The sequence below is a fragment of the Pagrus major genome, chromosome 6 (genome assembly GCF_040436345.1).
Source record: "Pagrus major chromosome 6, Pma_NU_1.0".
NCBI classification, from domain to species: domain Eukaryota; kingdom Metazoa; phylum Chordata; class Actinopteri; order Spariformes; family Sparidae; genus Pagrus; species Pagrus major.
This window is the reverse complement of record NC_133220.1, coordinates 24147164-24163780: the sequence shown is the minus strand read 5'-3', so window position 1 is coordinate 24163780 and position 16617 is coordinate 24147164. Positions and strand designations below refer to the sequence as shown.

The 16617-nt window shown below is 40.7% G+C and overlaps 2 protein-coding genes across 2 annotated transcripts in view; one reads left to right on the top strand and one right to left on the bottom strand.

The window, feature by feature from the left end:
- The first annotated feature begins 341 nt into the window (after window positions 1-341).
- On the top strand, window positions 342-15923 carry pusl1 (pseudouridine synthase like 1). Its single transcript, XM_073468093.1, has 8 exons — window positions 342-1033; window positions 1117-1177; window positions 2787-2974; window positions 8545-8694; window positions 11302-11472; window positions 14418-14472; window positions 14643-14805; window positions 15681-15923. The coding sequence occupies exons 1-8, from the start codon at window positions 978-980 to the stop codon at window positions 15737-15739; spliced, it is 903 nt and encodes a 300-aa protein (XP_073324194.1). The 5' UTR covers window positions 342-977; the 3' UTR covers window positions 15740-15923.
- The window catches only part of LOC140997994 (ATP-dependent RNA helicase DDX19A), an 8254-nt gene continuing 7554 nt past the window's right edge, over window positions 15918-16617 (bottom strand). Inside the window, exon 12 of the mRNA XM_073468092.1 lies at window positions 15918-16617. This exon is cut by the window's right edge and continues 1517 nt beyond it. The gene's annotated coding sequence lies outside the window, so the exon portion shown is untranslated.

Genomic DNA, 16617 nt, shown 5'->3' with positions numbered 1-16617 from the left:
TAAACACACATATTCTGCGGTTTCAGTAAAGTCAAATATCTGCCCAAAGTGTTTAAGCCTTTGGAACTTTATAAAAAATGTGGATTTTTTTATTTTAATCTTATATTTCTGATCGTATTTTAGGCAATAATTAACTGAAAAAAATGAGAAATTAATAATTATCAAGGATTTATGTCAGAAGTCTGTTTTCTTCCTCTTGTCCTAAGCCTCCTCCTGTGGTTCACTGTCTTTACCTCGCTTACAGCTGACACATCTCCTCTGCATCATACAGTCTCTGGCCTCAATGATTTCAAGGCAGACTGCTCTGCGGCTCGACGACGACACACACACACCCCCTCTGTGGATCATGACGCCATCAAAAAGCGACCGACGGGACTACAGCCTGAAACGAGTGTTTGCTCGCAGACATCACGAGGAAAACGTTGTACATGAAGCTATACGTTCATGTTTGCATGCGTAGTTAATTTGATGTCACATATATCAGTCTGGACGTACAGAAAGCATGTTGAACCGGCGGCGCGTGCTCAAACATGCTGCCAAAGATGGCTAAAGGCGGGATGTCCGTATGTGGTTTAGCTTGTGTGTCATGCTAACGTTACATTTAAGTGTGTCGGTTCTTTTATTAAGTAAATATTAAGAGCAGCATGCCGATATAAGAGTGATACGTAGTACACATTAGAGTTACACACTAACCCGCTCTCTTAATGACTCGAGGAGCTTGAACTAACTCCTCTAACCTTCTTCCGGACTACAAATCATACTGCTTCCGTGCTGTCTCTACTGTAGTCTCTCAAGTCCTTGAGCACATGAGTGCTTCACGAGGGGTTTGTGAAAGTCCTCCTTCACTGACTCCTCATCTCAAATAAAAAAACAACCGAAGCAGCGGTGTTATTGTCAGAGTTGTCTTTTGTGAATAAACGGCTCCCTCTTGCTAACACGAACACTATGATCACTGAGTGTCACAGACATCAGACATCATGCGCAACTGGGCACGTTATCTCATCTTTTTTCAATACATTGGAACAAAATACAGGTAGGTGATAGTGCTGATGACTGCTGACTGTCACTGATAACTGGTGTTATTGATTCATCCACTGATTAGCATTGTTTCTGCAGTGGTGCGGTCAAAGTGCCTCCACATCAGCTGTGTAAGAAAGGGGTCCAGGATCACTTGGAGGTAAGTTTTACTACTGAAAATGATCCTACTGTCTTATCCTCCAGTACATATGTCCTCCTGCAAAGCAGGAAACAAGCTCACAGGTATAATTTTCCTTTTAGTTTCTGGAATGTGAGCAGATCTTATTATTAGTCTGGTTTATGATGAATTCCTGATGACCATTTATCATATGGATAACAACACATCATTTAAGGTTTTACAGTAGCATCCATGTCAAATGCTATGAAAATCCACTTTATTAGATAGTCTTATACAGCAATCCTGCTATAATTTCTACCTTCATGAGTGTATTATTGTTCAGTTTCTCTGTTTTTTAGTTTGTGTCGCTGTTGAATTAAATTGTGTTTTACTGACAGGTTTCTATTAAGGATGTTACTGATTAATCACTGATTTAGTCGCTGTTGATTTAGTTACAAGTTAACTGATTTGAAATGTATTAACTGACAATCACAGTTGGGCATAAGTAGATCAGAAAAGTGTCTTGTTATTATTTTTCAGATATGTCAAAATAAAATACAACATACTGGTACGAGATATTGTATTTAATTAAAATACAAGTAACTGGTCAAAAATACAAAAAGACGAGACATTCAAACTGATTTTATGCCATTTAAGCCATTTAATAGCCTCAAAATGGATTGGATTTTGTTGGGCCAGTTGTTGAATGGTGACAAATGTGCTCCACAATTAGAATGAAGTCATTATTTGTTGTTATTGAGTTTATCATTCAAGTAACTTGGTGTTTACTTTATGTGTTCATGTAACTCCTAAAGTGGCCTACTCTGATTTTACGTTGAACATGAATCAAGCCAGTGGTTAAAATGAAAAATGTCAAACATATTTCATATATTATTAATGATTAACTGATAATCGTTTTTTAAGTCAGGTGACCATTATTTAAAGAAGTTGCAACCCTAGTTTCTATAATTGTGTTCACCCCATTAATAGCAGAAAGGGTAGACTAATAACAGAAGCACCTCTCTGTGTAATGCAATTATATTCATTATTCTACAAATATGTTTGAAAACATGTATACTTCAACAAAAACATCCATCAGCGCCACAGACGGTGTCAACGTTACAACTCAAACAAAAGCCTGAGTGTTCACATGGTTATATCAACAATGACAGGGATTTAATTACCCATCGGTGGTTACAGCAGATAATTAATCTCAGCAGTCTGAATATTAGTGATCCTGTGACATGAAGGACCGTAAAGAGGTAAACCTGCCTTGAACTGGATCCTCGTCATTCCTCATCACTTTCTCCCCTTGTTTCCTGTCAGCTCTGTTTATCTAGTACTGCGTTTCTAGTAAAAGTCATAAAATGCCCCAAAATATATTATAGATATATAGAAAAAAGTACACACACACACACACACACACACTCACACACACAGGAAAGAAGAAAAAAGATCAGACTTTCCTGTCACATTGTGCTGCAGTTCACAGCTCTATTTGATATCCCTTTATTCTGCGTGTTGATGCAACTCATCTGTCTGACTATTTGTGACTTCAAAAGTAATTCTTTGAAAAGTTTTTTTTTTGCAATACAAAAACCCACATTTTAAAAATCTGTTTGATGTCTCTGATCTCTCTGTCTGTGTGCAGGATGCTATAAGGGGGCTGAAGCCGATCAACCAGGTGTCTCTGTCAATCTCCAGCAGGACAGACACAGGCGTCCATGCCCTCTCTAACTCCGCCCACTTTGACCTCCAACGTAGGAACGATAAGCCGCCTTTCACCGAAGACGTTCTTGTTGACGCCCTGAATTTCTACCTGAAGTCGGAGCAGATCAAGTGAGTAAGGGCTCCTCAGATGAGTGTGAAATTTAAAAAGTGCTGCCATAAAATTTCAGTGTTCAGCTCTATATGTGATATCAGCTATTTGGTTGTCGTATGCATGTTTCTCATGATCAGTTTTTGAAATGTTCTTATTTCTTAAAGCTGCTACAATGGGTATAAATTAATATCACCGCCAGGGTCAAACCAACAGGTGGCTCTTAAGAATGGATCAAAGTGTGATACCAGGAGAGGAAAAGTAAAGAGATTCATCATTCATCAGAAGGGACAATGATCTTTACAACTTACTGATCTGTAGACTTGGACATGTGGTCAGAACTGAACTTTACTAATAGATAGTTGGTCACATAGGACTTAGGACACTGTTGTGTTTAAAACATCAACATCATACATATACTGTATGTAGATTTATGAAGCTCAGCACCTGGCAAATAACTTTACACTAAACAAATCCTGAGGCATCTTCTTAGGGCAACATCCACCCTATCTCCATCTGGTAATAAAATGTGATCTGTGTCCAGATGTTATCCATATACCAAATGTTCAAATCTTGCCTTTGCGTTTACACCTGGCATTTTTAAAGCATTCTTCTTATGCTCAATGAAATGAGATCTCTGTCCTCCAGTGCAAGAACCTGCACGTGGGTAACCTGAGTTGGCTGCAATTCAGCCCCAGACTCCCTTAAAAAACCATGGAGTTTTGTGAGTTGTTGAATCAGGGGGACTTTCTAAACTTTGTGAAACGCTGCCTACGATAAATTCTTAATTATTTGTCTCATCTTGTAAATTCAGCAAATGTAATACATTAAGTTATTCCTTTCTTTGTATAAAAACAATTGTTATTGTCAAACTATTGTCAGATTGTCCCAGTGTGTTGCAGTGCCAACGTGTAGGCCACTCTATGACTAGATAATATGCCTTGTTATCAGCAGGTCAGCACACGCCATCACACACAGTCATTTTTTACCATATCTCATTCACTTCCCACCCGTATTACTTTCATTATTATGCAGTTCTGTTTTGGCACTTGTATAGCACAGAAAAGACGTATGAACAGTACTAAGTGGCGTGTAACATTCAACCTTCTCACATGCACATTCCCCAAATTTGAACAAAAGCGTATATTTTATCTTAGTTAAAACAGAATATCTTTATTAATGTTATGTTGTGTACAAATGCCAGCAAGTTGTATGGATTGAGTTTACACCTGCCTAAGATCTGAACACAATGTGAGCTAGACGACTTCCAGAGTCATAAAATGACTAAATATTTGCTTTAGAGGAACCTGGGGCATGTTGTTTAAAACCTTAAAGCACACAAAAACAAAAACACCCATACATCTATTCTTATATTTATGCAACCCTGCGAGCACTGCCTGAGGACATGTCTCCTTAACAGTAGATCTTTTTGGATTTAAACACTCCAACAGTTCACATATAGATAGTTGAGTTCACCTGTTGAGCATTTAAAGGCAGAGCAGCATGAGTTGTGTGTAAGTATTCCAAATCCTTGTTGGTCGTGTCCCATCTTCTCATTCCCCCCCCTTTGCTTTTCTTCACCTAATCTTTTAATCCCTTTATTACACCTCAATGCATTATTCAATGCCATAGTCACTCTGTTATGAATACTTTGCTTTAGACTGCTGTGATCGTACTTTTGTCTGAGACACAAACCGAGAATGTCTAAGGAGACAGATAGAGGCGAGGGGTAAAGGAGAGTCGGCGAGAGAGGGTGAGGAGAGACAAAGTTAGAGCGCCAAACAGATATTGACACAGTGTGGATTCAGACGGAGGAGTGAGAGTGTGAAACAGAAACGAGCCATTTGGGAGACAGAGAGAAGAGAAAGGAGAGGAGGGAGGAAAGGGAAGCTCCCAGCATCCCGCTAATCCCTAAACCTGCAGAGAGAAGGTTAGAAAGGATTATCCCTGCTCTGCTTTTTGGTCTATAGCATCCATTAGTACACACACACACACACACACACACACACACACACACACATGGATACACTAGCTAAATGGAAATTACCGTCTTGATTAGTATGTGAAACCTGCAGAGAAATATACAGCACAAACACACTTTTTGTTCTCAGCGGCGTTATACATTATGAGGACGCTTTATAAAACAGAATTATTAATGGGCTCTGAACTTCCTTATATACACTGTGCCAAAAATACGCAACCACCAGTAATGTTCACACACACTCCCTCTGCTCAGATTGGATAGAAGATTTCATTCTTGATCTGATGATGAAAACACACTGTCAGATCTGGCGCCCCGAACCATCTTTTCACAGGAACCAAAAGGAGTTTTTTGTTGCAGCAACAATCAGACTGTGGCTCCTGGCTCGTCGCTTTGGTCTGCCGCCTCCTGAGAGAGAGTGCCACATCAAGATTTAAACGTAGACTGCACACTGTAAAAAATATCCCACCAGTCGTGGGGTTCACTTGCCGTGAAATAGGGGCCTCAGTTAGCCTAAAATGAACAGCCTGTCTCCCATAAGGGGACACTGCTGAGTAGTAAAATGGTGCCATGCCAAACAATGCCCCAGTTCCCAAATGTGTGAGGCCACGCTTTGTATGCTGCTTATGAAAATTTTATGTGTGTGTATGTGTGTGTGTGGTTTAGGGGCCAGGCAAAGGTTGTCACTTCACATTGCAGCAGGCGCTAAAGGCAGACGCAAGGGTTTCCTCTGCCACGTGTCACACTCAATCTCCTCCCCTGGAAACGTAACCTAGTTTCTCTGACTGTGCGCTGGCACACACAAACACACACACAGACTGTACATGCAGAAAATGAGACACATGTGCACATACATGGGACGTGTTGACTAGCTAATCATTGTTAAGTTCTATATGCTCGTACATGCTAACAAGCCCCTTTGTCACCTCCTGCTTTCTCTAACATACAACACACACGCTTGAATGAATGCACACTCTTTGTTTAGTTCTGTGTGTGTTGGTGCAAACACAATCACACGGGCACAGCTGGCTGCAGCTCTTTGTTCTGTCAGTTTACACATGTAAGCATTTAAGATTCCCCACTCGTCACTGTGTCGTCACTGTACTACACTGTACATCTCTGCCTTATTGAAGAGAGACTTTACTGAGAGATTTTAGTGACAGCAGGTTTGTGTTGTGTTGCTGTTACCAAAGTTATCATTTGGACTATTTGCATAGAAAATTTTGCCGCAGCGAGAACTGAAAACCCTCTCTCTGTCCTGGAAGCTCAAAGATTATGGAGCTTTTTATATTTACATTTAAGCCATAGATATGGTTGTGTTGTTAAGATTCACTCTTTACTAAACCTTGTGTTGTTGTCACAATACAGGAATTTCTAACTTCGATACATTAAGTTGAAAAATATCCATATTTGATACCATGCCAGGAAAACATTGACACACCATTGAGAACAAGTCTTGGGTACTGTGATAGTAGTTAGTAGATAGCAAATAGTTCAAATTCCCTTAAAGTGGACACAGGCAGCTCTCAAATTCCCCCTCCTAGTGTTTCCCTGTGGTATTACTTATAAGAATCTCTATTTAACTTAGAAACCCCTGATCTCAGTGCTATGGAAAAGCACTGTAAAACACCTGGTTGTATTAATAAGTAGGCAGGTACCTACTAATCTTGTAGAAGGAATGATGGCTTTAAACCTTCTCATGTCTCGTTGGTAAGAGGAAACAACAGGGAAACATGACATAACACCGGAGCGCTCTCCATCGAGTGAACGCCCGTCTGTTGTTTTACCTCGGTTTCTATCACTCTCCCTCTTCACCTTCTTTGGCTCCTCCATCAATGGGGTCCCTTTCTACTGCAGTGTAGAGTTTCCACGGTTCTTCCAGTTGTTCCTCCATTACTTGTGGTTAGCGAACCAGGGAAAAAATGCCCTCTTCTTGTTTTGCAAGCATAATGGCTCTGTGCCGTAATGGGACCTTCAGCTTTGCAGGAAGAATTGAGCCTGGTGGGCAGGCCGGATAGCGTAATGAAAGTGAGGTTTATAGGGAACCAATCTATACGTGTATGGTGTAATTTGTTTTTACAGCCGTTACACTGTGCAATCGATGATTACTTCAGTTGTTAAAGCACAAAGGTTTAATGTTTGAGTAAAAACATTGTGGATTGTTGTGTGGGGACTGAGTTACCATTTAACTTACCAAAAGTAGTAGATTTCCATCCAAGCTGCCAGTGAATGATTTAACACTTAAGTTTTACAACGTTGATGTTATTTGCTGTAGCACCAGCCATGAACACAGCTGGAATTCTCATTCAGTCACTTACAATTATCATGAAAGCTTGAACAGTTTTGAAAAGTTCGTTAACCACACAGCCCAATATATTCAAATCTTTTCTTCGTCAAATTCTTTGTAAAGCTTTGATGTTTTAATACCCAGCACTGTTTGGTTCATCATCTCAGCAGCCACACTTTTCACAAAGAAGCTTCGGTTACATGTGTCGGACTTTGATCAGATGCCAGTTTTGTCACTCTCACTCATTAATAGATCCACGCTGGTTGATTCAATCGACAGAGGAAATTGTGTCTGACTGCATTAGAGTTATTACATGATCCATCCCTGCCTGTGTGCACAGATACACAGGAAGTGTCTCGTGTTAGCCCTGATGGAGTCACATCAGAGAGCTCCAGCCTCTTGAGTGTGTTGTGATGCTGACTGTGTGAGCATGAGCGCTTGGCTCTTTCGGCTTCTTGGCAGCACTTTAAGGACTCTGACAACGGGCGTGCTTTTGTGTTAAAAGCTGCAACGTTGGCATTTTGGACAATGACTTGTGCACTGTTTTTCTTGTTGGCAGTACAGAATGAGAGTGTTAACACCATCTGTGTCTGGGGACGGCTTCAGTCTGAGGGAGAAATGATGCACTTCTCAAAACAATTGTGTCTGGTTGTCTAATGCTTGTGTAAACATTCACCAGAATTAAAATGTTTAATATTATTTTCTGTGATTTTTGAAGAGATTACTACTACAATATCAATTAAAGGTGCCATATGTAGTCATTTTAGTTTCAAGCTGTATTAATAACTCATCATAAAACGCATTTTAGAAAAAATATCAACATATTATTAACAAATAAGCATTCTGACATTATTTTAAAGACGTCCATGTATTGTGTTTCAGATATCTACTATTGAAATTAGCAGCTAGCAGCTAGCCCTGGCCCGTCCTTTTTCAAAATACCACTCCGAGCTCCCAGTTTGGACCACTAGCTGCATGGCTAACCGAGCCAACTAGCTAATGGCAGCTACAGTTAGCAGCAGTTAGTGGTACTCTGGTGATTTGCTGCCTCCTACTGGCCAATTCTTAAATATTGCACCTTTTAAGGTATTTGGTCAAAGACATTGTGATATTTGATTTTGACGGCCAGGCCCAGCATTTATGAAGTGCTTTTGAGGATATTTCAAAATATCTAAATATATATTGTGTCGCAGTATTACCTAAAAATTCGGAATATTATTTAAAGCCAGATAGCTCAGCCCTAGCAGAGCTCAAATTTCCAGCTTTTCAGGCCTGAATAGACGTCAGCTTTTAAACTAGCTGCTCTTTTGTCACTCTGCCAGAGTCAACCGTGTCCACCGTGTGCCTGATAATTTCCATGCCCGTTACCGTGCCCAGTCTCGGACATACGTCTACCGGATAGCCCTGGGCACCAGCCACCACTCTCTGCTTCCCCTCACAGAAAGCAATCTCTGCTGGACCCTCCGCAACACGTGAGTTATCCCGCTTCATACACTGTCCCTCCCTCCCTTCATTCACTCATTGTCTTTCCATCCCTGCCTTTGTGTACATGATGATTTCCCATAAGAAATGAAAATCAGGCCCAGACTCAAGCTCAATCTAACAAGTAGGTCCAGACACACAGACACACAGACACACGGACACACCCTCAGTAAGCTCCCGCCAAGCCTTGCAGAAACAATGGCACGTTAAACACATGAATAATCCACACGTGCCACGCCGGAACTGCAAATTAGGGCCAGTCAAACAAAGTGTTTTATCTGAGCTGACATCTCAAAAACAAACAAAGGAGATGTAGGGAGAGGATGGAGATGGGGATAGGGATGGACAGGGTGCAGAAAGAGAGAAAGAAACAGATGAAACGGCGAGCGCTTCACAGCTTAGACGATGTTCTTTTAGCTGTGATTGGAAGGAGGGAGCGTGAAGAAACACATTTCAGAGAGCGCACGTATGAGCGTATGTCTGCGCTTCACTTTTTTGGAGGGAAAGTAGGGCAAGATAAGCTGCGGGCTTATATACATGCAGAACAACACCCACGCACATTACTCTGACTGTGTGTTTATTTTACTCTCTCTCTTTCTCCCTCCCATCCTTCTCCTTCTCTCCACTACATTTTGTCCTCTTTTTGTCTTTCTCCATCCCTCCCTTGTTCCTCTCTCTCTGACTCTCTGCTTCGTTATCCCTTCGCTCATTTTCAGCATCCATCTCGTCCGTCCAGCCCTGAGCGTCTCTGCCTCAGCAGCCTCTCTCTCTCTCTCTCTCTCTCCTCTCTTTGATCTGCCTCTCCCTCATCATCATCCCCATCTCTCCCACTGCAAAAAATATTTGTCACCGCTCAGCTTCATTTCAGTGTTGAATTTAGTTGCGAAATCTTGCATTTGATGGAACAAGTGTAGTCCTTTTTTCATCTCTTTACTTTTTCAAGAATGGTTTGAAATCCAGTGATCATATTGCGGCAGAGTTTTTAAATCATTTATTGTATTAAAGCGTGTAAGCAAACTTTCTCTTCTTCCTCAGAATTTGTATACGTAATCTCAACTCAGCTCAACTTTATATATGTGGCGCTCGCCATACAAACAGCCAGCCCAAAGTGACTCGTAAAGCACAACTGAAAAAACAAAGACTAAAAACAAACCATCAATAGTCAGCCAGACTAAAAATTGCCAAAATAAAGCTGAATTCAATTGAATAAAACAAAATTAACTTAATTTTTAAACCCGAATGGCACTCAGTAGTGCACATACCTCTGCCGAGGCCCAACAGTCCCCTTTAATTCAATCAATCCTAATCCAATGTCAAATAAGTCATTTTAATCTTCTAGATCTGGATTTTTATTTGGATCTGCCTCAAATTGTACTCACTCATACATACCAGCCAGCTAAATACTTTTTTTAATCAAGATCCATGCATTATTCCCTGAGGAATTTACATAAATGTCCAATAACACCACGCCAACAACCACGACTTTGTCTCAACAAGGGCTGCAATGAACAATTATTTACTTACAGTATTTTCAATTAATTGTTTGGTCTAAAAAACATGAGAAAATACTAACATTTTATTGAAGCCCAAGGCAACCAGATTGCTTGTGTTGTCTGACCATCACTCGAAAAACCCCGAGATATTAAAGTGATAAAACAAAGCGTTTAAAGAAGCTTGAATCAGAGAATATTTGGCATTTTATTTTGATAATTTGCAGATTAATTTTCTGTTGAATGACTGATCAATTAATCGGTCGTTTCAGCTCTGATCCCACAACAACACTACGACCCGCACCAGCAGCTCTGTGAGACTGTTACAGTGGTGCTTTGAGCTGTGCTAACAACAACACTAACAATGCAAACACATGCTGATGTCGACCGTGTTCAGCGTGTTAGTTTAGTGTGGCAGCATGATAACATTTGCTAATTGGCACTATACTCTTGATGTGATTTCTTCCCTTTCAAATTTTCCCCTTGAACATTTTAATACCAAGTCATGAAGGTGTCGACACACTTGATCTGGGAAGGTTCAAGCATCTCTTAAAAAAAAGTTAACACTTAAGGCAAGAATCAATCAGCTGTTAAGACTGTCATTTCAGTGCTCTGTCACATCTTCATTCATGACTCTCATGCTCAAGATTTTAATTAGTGAGTCACTCAGCACACTCCTCCGTTTCCCTGCTCGCTGTATCTCTCTCGCTCTCCCTCGCTCTCTGTCAGATCATATTTAAGCAGAGACAGAGACTGTAGAGAATCTGAGCACCGGGCCCACTCCCACTCTCTGCCTCAAATGAGCCGGTCGCCGACATGCTCCGCTCTCTCACGTGGCACTGTGCATCAGAAAACTTCATATTATATAAGTCAGCCAATAAATTATTCTACTTTGAGAGCAGGAACACGGAGGCCTGAAAACCCGCCGGGCCTAATGTGTGCACCACGCCGCTGCTGCGTGACCCTGCTGTTCAGGCAGGTTAGCTCTTGGGTCATGTTGCAATATCACAATGAGTCTGCAGAAGTTAACCTCAGCTGCCTGTTATTAACACTTATATACAATGTATTGTTTTTCATTTTGCCTTTTAAAATTATGCCTGTCACCAGGGAGCTGGATGTGGGAGCCATGCGCGAGGCTGCCGCCCTGCTGGTCGGGGTTCACGACTTCAGCAGCTTCAGGGCAGTCAACTCTGACATGCCTTTTAAAAGCCCTGTGAAGACGCTGGATGTGGCCAGCATACGGCCAGGAGGCTCTTTCGCACAGTCACACTTCCACAGGTAGGCTAGTTGCACTAATCACATTGGCTCCCAGCATTCATTCTGGTGCCACTTGGGTGTGGTTGACAGTGCAACAAGCTGTCAACCAACCATTAGCACCTGATAATGATCCCATTGTGAACAGTTGGCAAACGGATGCTTGCAGACAATGTTAGCATTCAATTAGCATTCTAGCCATCTGATATCCACTCGTCTTTTAGTTTTATTTTGGTCTCCACCAACGACTGAGGAAAACATCTGATGTATCACATGGACATTTTGGGTATGCCACCCTTCTTCAACTTGTATTGTAGCCATTTCAAGACTTGGATGAGAGAAACAACATCACTAATGTCTGTACTCTGAATATGGAACTGGTGCCAGGAGCCAGCTAGCGTAGCTTTACATACTGAATGAAAACAGGGTGCAAACAGCTAGCCTGGTTCTGTCGATGCTAACAAAATCCACCTACAAGTCCCTCTTAAGCTCACTCATTAATATGTTTCATAGCTGTTTCTTAACTCCCAGTCTTAATGTTTAACTAACCTTACTGTCTGCTTGATTTTTTTAGCTTCATATCTATTCCTTCTATAAAGGTCAAACTAGTCCTTCAAAATAAGGTGATACGGAGGCAGCAATACTTCCAGCTTGTTTGTGTGTTTTAACGTACACATTTGTCTGAGTCTGCAGGGAAGAAACCTTGAAGGATTGACCTTTTTGAACTGCTTCTGCCACTTCTTTTCATCTGCCAACAATGAGCTTTACTGGTTGGACTTGGTGCCAACAGGGACAGAAACCTAGGATGCTAGCATGAACCTCTGAACCCACTGTGCCCTCCAGCAAAGCTTATCGTTGGCAGGTGAAAAGAAGTGGCAGGCTGTCACAGAGATAGCACATGGCTCTCTGCAGCGTCCCCAGGCCAACAGTGGAGTTAGCAGTAAGACAGTGAGCAGGAAATTGACTATTCAAAATTGGAGAAATAAGCCATGAAAATAAAGAAATTATGCATGTGCTTCTCCACTCCCATAAAGATCAATCTTGTGTTTCTCAATCTTGCGTCAACTGATGCTCAAGAAGTTGGGCAAAGTTTTGAATCATTTACAGTCGCTCCACTCAGGGAACTGGGCATGTACAGCCCTTTCAAGCTTCAGTCAGACTCAGCGGTGTGTCCCATGTGATCAAACTCACAGGTCAACTAGACACAAAATGTATCTTTTCCAAATGAAAAGGCTAAAAAAAACTTCTATGTGAGAACAGCCTGTCCAAGGTTCACTAAAATGATAAATATCACTCAAAATATGTTTTTTATAATCACAGTAATTAAAGAGAGAGAGAGAAAGAGAGAGAGGGCCATGTGGGCTTTGGGAGATTACACATCCAGGGGGGTCACTCTGCATGCCAAATACCACTTTCATTGGCATGAATTATATTCCCTGAAAATATGGCGCACAATATGGACATGAGCAGCCTGTTAGCAGTTCAATGTCACATAGTCCCTTTAACCCCCAACACACGCGGTGCATTAACAAGCTGTGAGCATCAGGGTTACAGATCTGGATTTGAAGTGTCATGGTTTAATCTTTGTGTTGTGAATGGTACCAAAAGAATCACTCTAGTCCTGTTTTAGTTTAGTGTAGCTGTTAGCATAGCTCAAAGCACCGCTGAAGAGCAGCCTCACATAGTCAATCACATATTTTGCTTTTTTTTAATTGACTACCTGTATATCAAAATTTTGATCTCATAATTATTCATTTTTCTATGTATTTGTCAGCATTGTCACTGTGAGCATGTTAGCATGTTGATGTAAGCATTAGCTCAAAGCACAGTTGTACAGTCCCACAGTGCTGCTAGCATGACTGCAGCCTTTTGGTCATGTTGTTCGAGACTTGAACAATTAAACAATTGTCAAAATGGCTACAAATGTATTTTGTGTCAATTAAATAATTGATTAATCAATTAATAAGGTTAGCTTAATGTCAGGCTGCTAATTGCATGTATTTGTGTCTCATTCTGTCATTACCATATTAAGAAATTCATCAGAGAAGACACACACACAGATGCAACATGAGACACAGCCTTTGTCTGCTCTTGAACATATACTGTCCCTCTCCAGAGTTCATGAGCCAACAGCCCTGCTATATACATCTGTCACTGCACTCCTTATATGTCAAACATAATCAGACAGCAAGCGTCGAGTCAAATTTGCATTTGACCCAATTCTTACCATGTGCCTGTTTGCTCCCCAAAATAAAAAGTCAATCAGTCTTGGAGGGGGAAGCCACCATGACTTTAAAGTTGAAACTAGAATCCTGAAAAATTGAATGTCAAATAAAAAAAAAGAAAGAAAACGGCATCATATTTTTATGGTATTACATATAATCCTGTTGGGCCTAAGCTGCAGTGTCGTATTCAGCATGTGACATTTAAACAAATCTGTGCACGAGGAGGGTCCCCGGCTCTATCTGATGTCTGGCATGAGCATGAATGTCACATCAGCCTCCAACTCTGTCCACCCAGTGGGGGGAGAGCATTGAAGTAGACAACAAAAGAGAGATGAAGCAAAGACGTGTTTTACCATATAACAGACAATAGAGGCAGGAGCCTTTATCAGCTGGAATGAATAATTCACTCTCAGAAGATGGATCGGTCTTAAGAAATACATTTTTATAGAAATATTTATAATTTGTAGGCGTCATTGTGATCCAACTTGCTATATTACATCTGACATTCAAGATTATTGTTTTTCTTCTGAAATGATATTTGAACCCTGGAGGGAATATTTGAACCATTCTTTAGATACCTGTGATACCAGGTACTGTCAGGCTTTCAGGACTTCATATTTTCTTTGTAATGTGTCATGAGAAGTTTAGAGAATATGTTTTAAAGCCCTGTTTGTACCTTCTGCACCAGACAAAGCAAAGAAAAAAACATGTGTGACATTTGTGTTGTTTTTGTCTTCTTTCCAGAGAGATGCCACTCTGGGAGCTGACTTTTACAAGCAGATCTTTTCTCTATAAGCAGGTTTGTTCCTCTTATTGTCATCAATGATTTAAAATCTAAGTGGCACCATCTGCTGGTGATGACTGAAAAATATGCATCCTAAATAAGAGTCATCCAACATAAAGGAAAACATATAGTTTGATATTTTTTAGTAATGGATTAAAACGTATTGCTTTGGCCCTGTGCTCCAGGTGCGGAGGATGGCAGGGGCCCTGGTGGGAGTCGGCCAGGGGCGGCTCTCTGTGCCTCAGCTGAAGGAGGTACTGGAGGCTCGGGACTCTCTGGCCTACCCACAGGGCCTGGCTGCTCCGGCACATGGCCTCTTCCTCACCAGGGTGGACTACAAAGAGACGGGTGAGGAGGCAGATCCTTAATGTCTAAAGTCAACTTTTATATATATTAGGACTTAAAGGTCATTCAGTTGTCTTAACTTGAATTTGTGAGGTCTTAATTGCCCCCAAATTGTATCTAATCTAAATTTGATCTAAACTAATTGTTAGTGTTTTTTTGAGTCGAGCTCCTCTGTGTGAAAGTTTCTGATGTTACACAATTTTAAACCATGACAATTTAGGCATCTATTATTTATACTGAAAAATTGCTGCATACTGCAAACAAGGATAAATACGGCAGTGGAATGATAAGTTTTACCACTACGTTTTCAAGGAACAGAACACTTGCAAACACCTGCTGGGATGTATAGTGTCAGTTGCCAGCTATTCTCTGCACGAGCCCTGTCATAAATACCATGCTTATAAATAGGTCTGTACTAGGCACTGTTTTCATTTTCAATTAATATGTTGATAAATTCAATGATTGTTTGGTCTATGAAATATCAAAAATTGTAAAGGATCAGTTTATTTGACCCAGGGTGATATCTTCAAACAACATGTTTTTTTCCAACCAACAATCCAAACCTCAAAGATATTCACGTTTTCATATTCTGATCATATAAAACCAAGAACAAGCAGCATGTCCTCACTTTTGAGAAGCTGGAAACGGCTAATGTTTGCTGAAAAGAAAAAAATTAGACACAATCAATTATCAAAAAAGTTAAATAGTTTTGTTTCAATCAACAAATCTTTTCATCTTAACTTACAAAGTTAGCACCATCAGTAAGGTGTTGATTGAATTCAGACGTCTCTTTTAGGTTTCATTATTTCAGAGTGAAAAGTAAATCTTTCCCTCTCAGGACATTTTACAGATTTATTACGTCTTCTTGTCCCCCTCAGACCTGCAGCTCTCACCACAGACATCAGAGGAATCATCGAGTGGAAACTCAGAGGATTGATCCCACTTCACTCGGTCACATGGACACACTGTATTTCCACTCTGCTGTATTCAATGATTGTATTAAAGTTTTATATTTATATGCATATTTCTTCGTATGGCAGCTTTACTCTGAGTCAGTGGCTCTTGCTTTGAACATACCTTTTCCACACACAAATAAACAATCGAGCACATACAGATGAACATCTACATGTTCTTTTATTTCAACATATTAAGAATACATAACTGTGTCCATGAATGCAGCTCAGCTACAGAATACCACACACCTTGAACCTATCAATGTCTACACATGACCTTCAGGTTACAACAGACAACTTGCTTCAAGCCTAGTTAGGCAGTATTACTCCTATGTATACATGTATGAACTGGGTTTTGGTAGGCTCTGACATTTATCAAACAAGGTATACAACAGGTGGAGAAGAGTGTTACGTTCTATAGCCAAAACTGCTGTGTGTGTGTGTCCATGGCTCTCGTACAGTGGTATTACATTATGGATCAACAAAGTGCACACACTCTCACTGATGATGTATACATCCAAATGTCCAAATAAAACTGCATACGCCGCTTCTTCACAGACCATTCTCGTGGATTTTCCGCACACTCGTACTTGCTTTTAATTTGGCTGCATCTGCTCATTGAGTTGAGTGATTTTCAGCAAGTTGTCTGTAAACAGTCTGTTACAACAGGACTACCACCAGCAGTCTTCTCAGTGCTGGTGGCAGCCAGATGAGGTTTGCACAAGGTTCAGACTGACCAATCACTGCCCTTAAATGTTCCAGCGCATTCATTAAATGCACCAGACGTCGCACCGTTTCCATAAATTTCACACAGTCACCCACTGATGCAAGGTTAACTGATTTAGGCTCACCGTGATCAAAG